This window comes from Vigna unguiculata, chromosome 1, assembly GCF_037176805.1.
Source record: "Vigna unguiculata cultivar grain cowpea cultivar isolate G323 ecotype 2 chromosome 1, ASM3717680v1, whole genome shotgun sequence".
Taxonomy (NCBI): Eukaryota; Viridiplantae; Streptophyta; class Magnoliopsida; order Fabales; family Fabaceae; genus Vigna; species Vigna unguiculata.
Window position 1 is genome coordinate 28,557,176 of NC_140792.1, and position 11,641 is coordinate 28,568,816.

General features: G+C 31.9%; 1 protein-coding gene across 1 annotated transcript; it reads left to right on the top strand.

Moving 5' to 3' along the window:
• The first annotated feature begins 209 nt into the window (after positions 1-209).
• Positions 210-2,125, top strand: LOC114194335 (NAC transcription factor 47-like). The gene is made up of 3 exons (XM_028084496.2): positions 210-500; positions 688-986; positions 1,085-2,125. The coding sequence occupies exons 1-3, from the start codon at positions 230-232 to the stop codon at positions 1,673-1,675; spliced, it is 1,161 nt and encodes a 386-aa protein (XP_027940297.1). The 5' UTR covers positions 210-229; the 3' UTR covers positions 1,676-2,125.
• Positions 2,126-11,641: the final 9,516 nt, after the last annotated feature.

The window sequence follows — 11,641 nt, forward strand, 5'->3', positions numbered from 1 at the left end:
GTAGCCGCCGCCATTGCACACAATAATAATCCGAGAGAAAGGACAAAAGTGGTAGTAGTGTTCGCAATTGCATAATATCGCAACGTAATTGGGCCATTATCATGAAGTCACAAACTTTCTCTTGGTAGATGGCTAGCCATCACCAATTCCTCATGGTCCCCACTTTTTGAACTCATCTCTTCTTCTCTCGTTCATGCCCCCTTCCCATCTCAACCTAATCTCTTTCCACATGGCGACAAAATCCCACAACCATAAAATCCCATCTCTTCTCCCCACCCCAAAAATTTCAATCCTCTCTTTCCCTCTTCTTTTACCCATTTCTCTTCTTCTCCACATAATGGGAAGCCCTCAATCCAATTTGCCACCTGGTTTTAGGTTCCACCCAACAGATGAAGAACTCATTCTTCACTACCTTAGCAAAAGGGTTGCATCCATACCCTTACCCGTTTCCATCATTGCCGAGGTTGATATCTACAAGTTAGATCCATGGGACTTGCCAGGTTTTTCTCTCTTCCACTCCCTCTAAACAATGAATAATGCATGACCCATGTGCCAATCTAGTGTGAATGTGATGAGAAATGTGGCGAAATGAAAAAAAGACTGAAAATTTTCAATTGGGTATTGCCCAAATTGTTTAAATTGTTCGAGTTTACTTATGATGTTTTGTTTGATGTGGTTTTTCAACAGCAAAGGCAACGTTCGGGGAGAAAGAATGGTACTTTTTCAGTCCCAGAGACCGGAAGTACCCAAATGGTGCAAGGCCAAACAGAGCAGCTGCTTCAGGGTATTGGAAGGCCACTGGCACAGATAAGACCATAGTCACATCATTGCAGGGTGGAGCAGTTCAAGAGAACATTGGTGTGAAGAAGGCTTTGGTGTTCTACAAAGGTAGACCCCCAAAGGGTGTCAAAACCAATTGGATCATGCATGAATATCGCCTTGTAGATAACAACAAACCCATTAAGCTCAAAGACTCCTCCATGAGAGTAAGTCCCCTACCTTTCATTACATTTTTTGTGTAAAAACAAGAACTGTGTTGTTTATGATGTTGTTTGGTTCTGATATGCATTAACTGTTGTTGCAGTTGGATGATTGGGTGTTGTGTCGGATTTACAAGAAATCCAAACATGCTCTAACTTCAACTGAGGCAGGTATAGGAGTTGGTGAGGTGGATCAAGCAGAGGAACAGCTATTCAATGACACCCTTTTGCCAATCTTAAAATCTCCGACACCTCCTCCTCAGAACACATTGATGTCTCAAAAATCTGTCTCCTTCTCCAACCTGTTGGATGCCATGGACTACTCTGTGCTCAGCAGTTTCTTGTCTGAGAACCATTCCAACCCACCAGGGATTGGATCAAGTGCAGGCTTCAACACTGAGAATTTGGAACACCAATCTTCTCCGATCAACACCCCCAACAATGGCTACACGTTTCAGAAGAACACCCAATTCAACCCTTCACTCTCCAACATGGAAAACATGAGGCCCAAGCGCCAATTTTCAAGCATTGATGATGAAACTCTGTACCCATCGAAGAAATACCTGAGTTCCTCTTGCAACTTTCCTTCCAACATCAACCCCCAGTACGAGAATCCACAATGGAACTACCTCGTCAAACAGTCTTTGCTGAATCAGCGGTTACTGCTTGGTCCTCAGCTTCAATTTCAAGGATAATCCAAACATACACCAACAAGTTATTAAGTCAGAAAAAAAAAAAAAAAACAGAATTGAAATAGAAAAATTACAGAGGAGTAAAATATTCAAGAGCTGAACCCACCAAAGAACACACCAATTTCATCATTAGATAAGAAGGGTTGGTAATTTAGCACATAGATATTGTTATAGCGTTTTTTGTTTTTTAATTAATTTGTGCTGGAGAATGAAGAATAGAAGGTAGCTTGAAAGAAGTAACAGTTTGGTATAGAATCAAAAGAAATATTCCATCATTCAAGGGGTCAAGAAACTGTAGAAACAAAATATCCAAGTTTCTATGACAAATCAAAACAATTTGTGTACAGAATGTTAATTTGTACGTGTTTGGATTTGGAGGTTAGCTTTATTATATACTTTGTAGATAAGGTATTGTACTTGATTATGTTGATATTTTTCATTTTTCATTTTTCATTCTTTTCCCTGAAAGGATAGCTAGCGACTAATTTTCTTTTGTGCTTGGAATGCTATCATTTTCTATTTCAGTGTCTTCAACAGTAGAGCTTTATCATTGACTGTTACTATTCACATGCATTATTGAACTCACATTGAACCTCAACCTGAGAACTAAGAAACCCATCAATTAAATAATTAATTAAAAACATGAATTACATCGATTGGTTGAGAAATGAAAACGTGTTGTGTTTATTTTCTATCTAATTTTTTCCCACTCCTTTTGTTTCTTCCATGTTTTTCTTCCTAAATATCTAGTTCAAGAATGGGTCCAAATTTTACATGTCAAGTCCAACTTTTTTGGTTCCTTTTCAGAAAAACTCAGCCAAGTCCAACTTTGCCATACCATAGGATAATTAGGCGTGCGTGACACCATATGGTTAAACTTTTCTTTTTTGTTTTATAATAAGGTGTATAAATTTATTGACTTTAGAGCACCCCCATTTTCTTACTTTATAGATTTTGAAATAAATTAAAAATTGTTTGGAGGAGTTTTCTTTTTTTGTAAATATTTCTAGAAAAAAGGAAGAAATTAACCTTTTCAACAAATTAAATTAGTTTATACATAAATTATTTCATAAAATATCTTTATTTTTTTATTTTAAATTATAAATAAAATTTAATTTTTCATTTTTAATATATTTTAAAATTTCATTGAAAGTAGAAAAAAAAAACGTTTTCTGATTGGAAAGTATAATTTACAAAAAAATCAATTGCGATTTTTATAAACTCGTGTAATATGCGTAATGAAAATAATGGGTAGTCAATTAACTATTATTCCCTTCATTTAATGCTACTTTCAAATTTTAAAACAACAATAATATTTTTTTTGTTATTTATACTCTTTCTCTTCATTCTAATATACTTTTTGAAGAAATAAAAAAGTAAATAAAAATTTTATAATTTTTTAAAATACAAAATTAATTCATCTTTTGACTTTTGACATAAAAAAAACTTCAAATAACATATAAAAAGGAACGGAAATTAAATAACACATTGGAAAATTGTCTAATTTGCCTACAATAAATAATATCCACATTAATTAATTTGATGTAACTTAGACTCTATCCAAATAAGAATATCCATAATCTTGAATCTGTCTTTTGTGATATATTGAAGTTTGCATGAAGAATGATCTTTATCTTGTACTATTTCCAACTACTTCCCACGTGTTCGTGATTAATTTTCATGATTGTAACCAATAGCCACAACCAAACCTTAAGAGCTACCAATACAATGCAATGTTGGTGTGTTCACCATACTCCACTTATTTTAATATATTTGATTCTTCAATCACCTTTTTGGTCACTACATGCAAAATTATATGTATAAATCAAGTAGCCTCCTTAGTCTAAGTTTTGTTTTTTATTATTTATAGCACGAAGATATTAACATAAGAAGATTACAAATAACCACTGAATAATGTCATTAAAATCACCGAAAAATGTCATTAAAAACACCGAAAAATGGAGTTTTTCTCATGGTCAACGTTGAACCGAGATGAATGTGTGCATGAGTTGGATACAAATCACGTAAATTCATAATTAATTTCAATCTGACTTGACCTGATCAAAATCAACATTTGATACTCCAATTGATTTATCTGTTAAAGTTAGATTTTTGGAGTACGTCATCAAGCTTATTAACATATGCAAATCTTTATTTCAATTTTATCATTATCAGTTCACCATATTTATTTAAATATTTTATTTTACAATTTATGTATATTTAATATTGAGTTAAGTATATTTTTTATTCATGAATTTTGATCAAAAATTAGAATTTGTCTTTGTTTGAAACTTTAAAATATTTTGGTCCTTAAACTTTAAAAATGAGTAAATATAGTTATTTTAACTCAATTACATTAATTTATTTTTACGTGTCGAACGCGTTTCATGTTGTTTACACCGTTTGACATATTCTCAATTCAATATCTACTGAAAGACGCATTTGACATCTAAAAAAAATTAACGTAATTAAATTAAAATGATTATATTCATTTATTTTCAAAGTTTAAGGATCAAAATGTATCGAAGTTTCTGACAGAACCGAATTTCAATTTTGATCAAAGTTCAAGAACTAAAAGCATAATTAACTCTTTAATATTTTTATGTCTTGTTACATATAAAGAAGTAGGTTTGCAATTAAATTTGTAGTCACTAAGATGAATTTTTCTTTAGTAATTTGTAGTTATTATTTAGTGTCCAAAACAGAGCTAAAAGAGAGACAATGACTTTTTTTTTTAACTTATATAAATTATTAACAACCACATTTAGGACAGCATTATCTGTTGTTAAAGATATTTTTAAATATTTTATTTTAATTACGAGGTAGCAATTAATTTTTTTACCAATATTTATCCGTTAATTTCATCCCTCTCCTAAGGTATTTCTTTGAGAAACTACTGTTTGCTTCCAAGAGGAATCAGTTTGAGATATTCAGGTGAAAAATCAAGCAAACGCTAAAATGTCAAAAACTTTAAAATACACAAAATGGTATGAAAAGAATAATTCAATGGATTATTTGTCGTTTATGGCGAAAAGTCTCTCCCACCCTATGAACAGGAACCCAATATAACCCACTTTTTTCAAAATGATCTGTTATTATAATTTATGAAATTCAGTAACCTAATTGGTAGCCTAAATACGACCTTATTTAAAGGGTCTGTCTACATGTTACAAAGAAGTCAAGAATTAGTATTAGTTTTTTCCTATTATTTAGTGTTGAGGATTCGTGAGTGAATATTTGATTAAGACATAATATAAATCAATTAATATTAAAAGGCTAAAAGAATCATAGAAATAAGAAAATAATAGAAAAACCATGAATGGCAAATTTTTTATCATACAAATTTAATTGTTACTCTTAATGAAAAAAAAAAAGAAAGATACAATGTGTATGAGAACGTAGAAAATATTATTTTAAGAATGATAGTATTTTAAAATAATAAAATTCTATTATTTTAGTAATATAATGTGTGATTATAAATAGAAATTTTATAAAAGGATCTCATTACTCAAAAACATTTTATTTCTCCAAAATCCTTTTTTCTTAGTTTTTATCTCTCTAAGTTATCTAACCATGTGATCATCTTTTTGAAGATCAGAGACTATATATGGGATCCTCGTGGTGAGATCTTTAAGTTCATCTGATTAATTTTTCAATTTGAGTAAGTTGATTTTCAGCTCATCCTTTGGATAATTTTGATCATCTTTGCATGTGTTTCTCTTTGAGATCGCATGTGACTTTGTTAACTTCTATACAATTCTTTGTTGATCAAGGATTATGAGGATATGATCTGATCATTATGTGGTGTTTCTATGTGTAGATAGAATATCATGTGGCTTAGGAAAGGATGTGGAGTTCTTAGAGTCAGTCAAACTTTTGACCATGTAACAAAAGCTAGTGATTTTAGTGTGAGTGAGTTTGATGTGGCGGGTTGTGGTTGCTTTTGATCTCAATGAGAAAATTGTGTTGCTAAGGTAGATTTGTAGGTATGTATGCTGATGGTAGGTGAAATTGTGTTTGATTATTTGAATCTGTTACTTGTTTGATTTGTGGTAATTAGGAGAACTTGGAATATGAGTCATAGGTCACATTGGTACCAATTACTATGTTATAAAAACTGTTAAGGATCAATCCTAAAATAAGATTACCAATTTGAACAATGAAAACTAATCCATATCACCTAAAAACTAGAAAAAAAAAGGCAAATTGTTGTTTCTGATATAGCGTTAGATGCCGTCACAATGCCGACGAGCGCCAGGCCATTGACTTGGTATCTCTGGATGCCACTTTTGGACCGTCGAGTGCTAGAAGTCAGTGAATTCTAGGGACTAGGCGTTGGGTGCCACCATGTTTTTATTACTTGTGTTCTTTTGGTAAAATGAAGATTCCCACTTCGTTAATCGTCAAATCGAGCTGAAATTTTGACAATTGCTCCTAGACATGTGAATCTTCACTTTCATGGGTGGGATCTTTGTTTTGAAGTCTATGGTTAGAGAAATGATTTTCACTGTTTGGATGTACTTTATGTTATTTGCCTTGTTTTGTCCGTTTATCTTATTTGACTGTTTTAAGGTGTTTTGTCGTTGATGTGAAGTATGTTTATGGATCTCATTATGATCTATTGAATATAATATGTTGTGGTGAGCATATGTGATGAAGTTTGAAGGATTTTAAGGGAAATTCTTGGTGTTGTTATTTTTAGTGTATGCCTTGATATAGGGAAGTCTGGAAGGAGGTATCTTGAACTTTAATAATCACATAGAGTAAAATGAATTAGGTGGTGAGAGTAACATGAGATTCTCATTTATGGACTTGTTCTCTGGTCATAGGCTAGGATTAACCTTGTGTGGTTGGGTGATGACCCATTGTGTCTTAGTACTTTGTAGAGACTAGAAATCATCACATGTGCATACTTTTAATGACACCTATATTTATGGCATGTATCCAGATAATTGAGTTTAGTGTCAACTGCTATTTATGCTTAATTATTTTTGTATGGGTTACAGTGTTATGGTAATCTGATTTATGTTTACAAGTATAACTTTTCTTTTATGCTATCTTACCATTTTGTTTCTTGTGTTGTTGGGTTTTCTCTTGATTTCTTTGCAATGATCACTTAAATTGTGTGAGCGGAGGATAGTACATGTGCATATGCTCCTTTAGCTAGACAATAGTGAGGTTGCGGTATAGATAATGCTTTTATGATGAAGTTTAGGCATAAATCCTTTTGTTATATATATATATATATATATATATATATATATATATGACTATCTATTTTGTTTTATCATAATGTTGTGACATATCATTATAAGCCAAGATGATAGTTGGATAAACTTTGTGTTATGAAATAATTGATGACTTATCCAAACAAAGAAGAGGTGAATTGATTTTGAAACTTTTTCACACAAAAAATCTTTCTTTAAGTTATTTTTAAAACACTTTCAATTTAAAAACCAGAATGAGATTAAATTTGTGAATCAAGATTACAAGATTAGAGAGCTACACGATTAAAGAAGATAAAGCAAGATAAAGACGAACAACATATTATATTGATTTAGATCAATTGATCTTACATTCAGTCTTAATTATTCAATGTGAGAATAAAGAGTTTCACTAACAAAAACAAGTTTGTACATAGGAACATACAATTACGAACTCAACTACAACAATCATCTCTTTAACATCTTCAATAGGATATCAACCTTAATCCACTCTTGATCCACTAGTGTAGGGAAGGCAAACGACAGCGATTATTTTGCACTTTTGGCTTCGGGTTCGCACCCGAGGTATATACTGCCGAGGTAAAAAGACTCTCGTTTATGCCTCGGTTATTAACCTGAGGCAGAAAAAGTAGTTACTGCCTTGGTTTCCTCCAACCGAGGCCTAATTGTGTATCAGAAATAAAAAAAAATATTGTTTACGGTGTTGGAACAACCTCCTCAACGGTGCAATGGTGGTGCATCGGCGGTGCAAGCAGAATGAAGGGCTGCGTGCAATAGAACCTTCGTGATGGTTGCTTGGAAAAGACGAAGAAGGAGCGGCGCCAGAACAATCTCGTCGAAGGTGAAGTGGCGGCGGAACAGTGCAACGACGACGTTGGCGGCGCAACAATGGCGTTGGCGGAACAACGCAGCAACGACGTTGGTGGAACGACGCAGCAGCGACGTAGTGGAGTTGCTCGAAAATGAAGAAGATGTAGCGACGGCCACAGAACCACCTCCGCCACGGTGCAGCGGCGATGCAACGATGGTGAAGCCGGAACGAAGGCTGGGGTGCAGTGGAAGAAGAAGAAAAGATTTGGATGTTGTATGGGGATGCTCAGAGAAGAAGAAAATCGAGATGGTTTACGCAGCTGCGAAAGGATTTAGGGTTTTTTTAACCCTACGAAGCCATACTGCCTCGGTTAATTCGAAACCGAGGCATATTGTCTTACTATATGCCTTGGTTGGTAATAGACCTGAAGCAAAAAGATCCCTACTGCCTCGGTTATAAAAGAACCAAGGCATATTCTATCGGTGAATTACAAAAAAAAATACAGCCAAGTAACTACATCAGATGAAAAAAATCTGAAGCAAAAAAGCTATTAGGCCTCAGTTCAGTGGTAACCGAGGCATAAAAGCAGTTAAAAAATTTCAAATTTTGTGGACAACGCGAATTCGTAAAATTTTTTAAGCTATATGCCTATGTTAGTATAACAATCGAGGCATAAAAGGTGCCTTTAATTACAAAAATGACATCGCGTGTTTATATGCAGCGGGTGCGCAAGAACCGAGGCATATACTGCGATGTAAAAACTCTAAAATGCACTAGTGATCCCATAAGAGGATATATTTCTTGTCAACTCTTGATCAATAACTTTAAAACAATACTGAAACAATTGAGAATAAACAAATAAAAAAGAGTTCACCAAAGATTCAACACAGTAGAAGCAATCACAAGGATTTTGATCACAACACAACCCTTGATCATGAAATCTTGAAAGCACTCTTGAAAGTATGAAAACAACTTAAAAAGTTTTTGTCGCAACTGAAATCACAACGGGACAGCGAACCAAAAATTAAATTTGTAAAAAAATAGTTTGAAGTCGCCACCATAGTTTATTTTGGAAAACTAAGGAAAAACAAAAAAAAAAAAGATAAAACAAGGTCTGCGAAAAACCAGGTTTTGAGTCCGGGAGTCAGTTACGCGTGGGGAAGGTATTAGCACCTCGCAACGCTATGATAGTACCTTTAATTAAACGTGCAAAAAGGATGATGTGGTTTTTCAAAATATTTATTTTTCCCAAAAATAATAATAAATGAATTTACAAAAGAAACAATTTTTTTTTTTTGGTTTTTTGGTTTTTTGGGCCCAACGAGGATTAATCCTCGCTCCTACGTATCTCCATGTGAATTGAGAATCATGGTTACGTAGTTCTTTATGAAAAACTATTTGGAAAACTATTTGAAAAATGATTTGAATTTTTTGATATTTTTGAAAACCTTTTTATTTAAATTTTTCGTATTTTGAATTATTTTAAAATTGGTGTCACGCAACGCGAGTGACCAGACAAACACTTAAAATAAATTCTTTTTTTTCTTTTATTTTTTTCATTTTTTTAACCATTTATAAATTTTTAATATTTTTTTAAAGTTATTTAAAAGTGGATGTGGATGTCATTGCTACGTGAACAACAAGATAAATATGAAAAGGTAAACAAAGAAAGCTATTTTTTTATTTTTAGATCATCTATATATATTTTGTAGAAAAAAAATAAAAGTTATATTGGATGTCATGCAACGCGAGCGGCTGGGCAGACACTAAAGAAAAGTGAAAAATATTTTTTTATGATTAAAAAAATGAAAATTGGAAAAACTAAATCAAAACATAAAAGAACTGAGAGTGACGTACCTTCAAAAATTTTCAATATCTTCTCACCTTTTCTCTTCTCTTTTTTCTTGTTTTCTTTTCTAATATTTTTGTGTTTGTTTTTCCAATAGAGATAAAAATGAGAGGTGTCTATGTGAGTGGTAATGAGAAAGAATTAGACAAGTATAGAGAATGTTTTCTTCTCTTGTTTTTCTACCTCCTTCAATATGTTTTTTTTGGATTGAATATGTTTTTGGTCCCTCAAGTTTTAGTGAATTTTGGAATTAGTCCATCTTCGAAACTTTATATCAATTTAGTCCTTCATCTTTAGAAATGCATGGATTTAGTCCTTCTTACCAAATTTTATGAAGTTTATTTGACATTTTAAATGCATTTTATGATAATATTTTAGTTAACATTGAAGCAAAAATGTGTCAAACGGTGTAAATAATTCAAATATTATCATGAAATACGCTTGAAACGTCAGATAAACTTAACAAAATTTGGTTACAAGGACTAAATTCACGCATTTTTAAAGATGAAGGACTAAATTGGTCAAAAGTTTTGATGAGAGACTAATTCCAAATTTTGCTGAAACTTGAGGGACCAATAACATATTTAACCCTTTTTTTTTGAAAGAGAGATAAAAAAAGGAGGTGAGTATGTGGGAGTGGTGATGAAAAAAAATTAGAGAAGTGTAGAGAATCTTTCTTCCGATTTTTTTCATATGACAGAGTGCGTATTTATACTCACACCTTGCAATATCAATGCAATCTCAGCCTTAATTATAATGAACAATATAACGAAATAATTGGTCATGATAGCAACACCTTATGGGAATCAAAACAGAGCACAATATCAATCAAGATCGGTAATATTGATTCTAACCATTAACAAAAGAGAACACAAAATCCATAAATAATATTGTTTCTTACCATTTGATGAGACATTGCTTCTAATTATTAGAACTACATTATTAATTTCTCTCTCAGGACCAGAGGATAGAAAGTATGTTGTTGGATTCATAAGAAGGAGTGCGATAATTAATAACAAATTGGACTATTCCTTCTTTTTTTTCCTTCTTTGTTTCATCTTTCTATTTTTTTTCTAAAATTAAAGTTTGAAAAATCTTTGAAGAAAAATTTGTTTCACATTTTTGTAATGGGCTAATTGAAAAAGCTTTCAATTTGTTTGATCAAAGTCAAACATTTCTTTATATCGTGGTCGTATGTTTTATGAAACTAACACCTTATGTTGTATTTAAATATTAGTTGTTTGTTTGCTCTCGTTAGGAAATTTAGCAATTTCTTGGTATTGATATCCTCTAATCTCCTTATTTAATTTGTTAAGAAGGACTGATTTATTATTTCATAATGCACATTTTAAAAGTTAATTCCAAATTTAGAAATATGTTTTAAAATGTACATTCTAGAATCCGTTCAAAAAGTACATTACAAAATGCATATTCTAAAATGTCCAAATATGTCCAAATTTAAAATTATATTTTGAATTTGAAAATATGTTCTAAAATGTATGTTCTAGAATATACTTTTTTTTAATGCATTTTTAAATTCAGTTTTTTTTTTATTATAGATTTGGTAATTCAGAATTTCTTTTTTGAATCCAAAAATATCTTCTGAATTGTACAACTAAAAATATATTTTTGAATCTATTTCAAAATATACATTTCAAAATATATTTTTGAATCTGAAAATATCTTTCAGATTACACATTCCAAAATGCACTAAAAAAAGGTACAATAATAACTTTTACCCTTTTATTGTAATTTTAATGAGGAATAATTTAAGATTTATGAATGTTATGGAAGTGCAGAAAAAGAAAAAGAGGTACAAGAAGAAACAACCCTCTATGCAACATCGCTTAAGCTTTGCCTTTTGATCACTTTCAGTTGCAGAAGATGGTAATATACGACTAAGACCTAATTAAGAATATCATCACATGCGTTCATGGGTTGGGCCTGATTTTATAAAGCCCAATATTCCTACGACTGCTTAAACATCAAAATATCACACTTTGTATACTCAACCAATATTCTTCGTGCGAATATAGAATTTAATTTATAAATATCTGGATAAGAAATTCTAAGAAAATAAAACA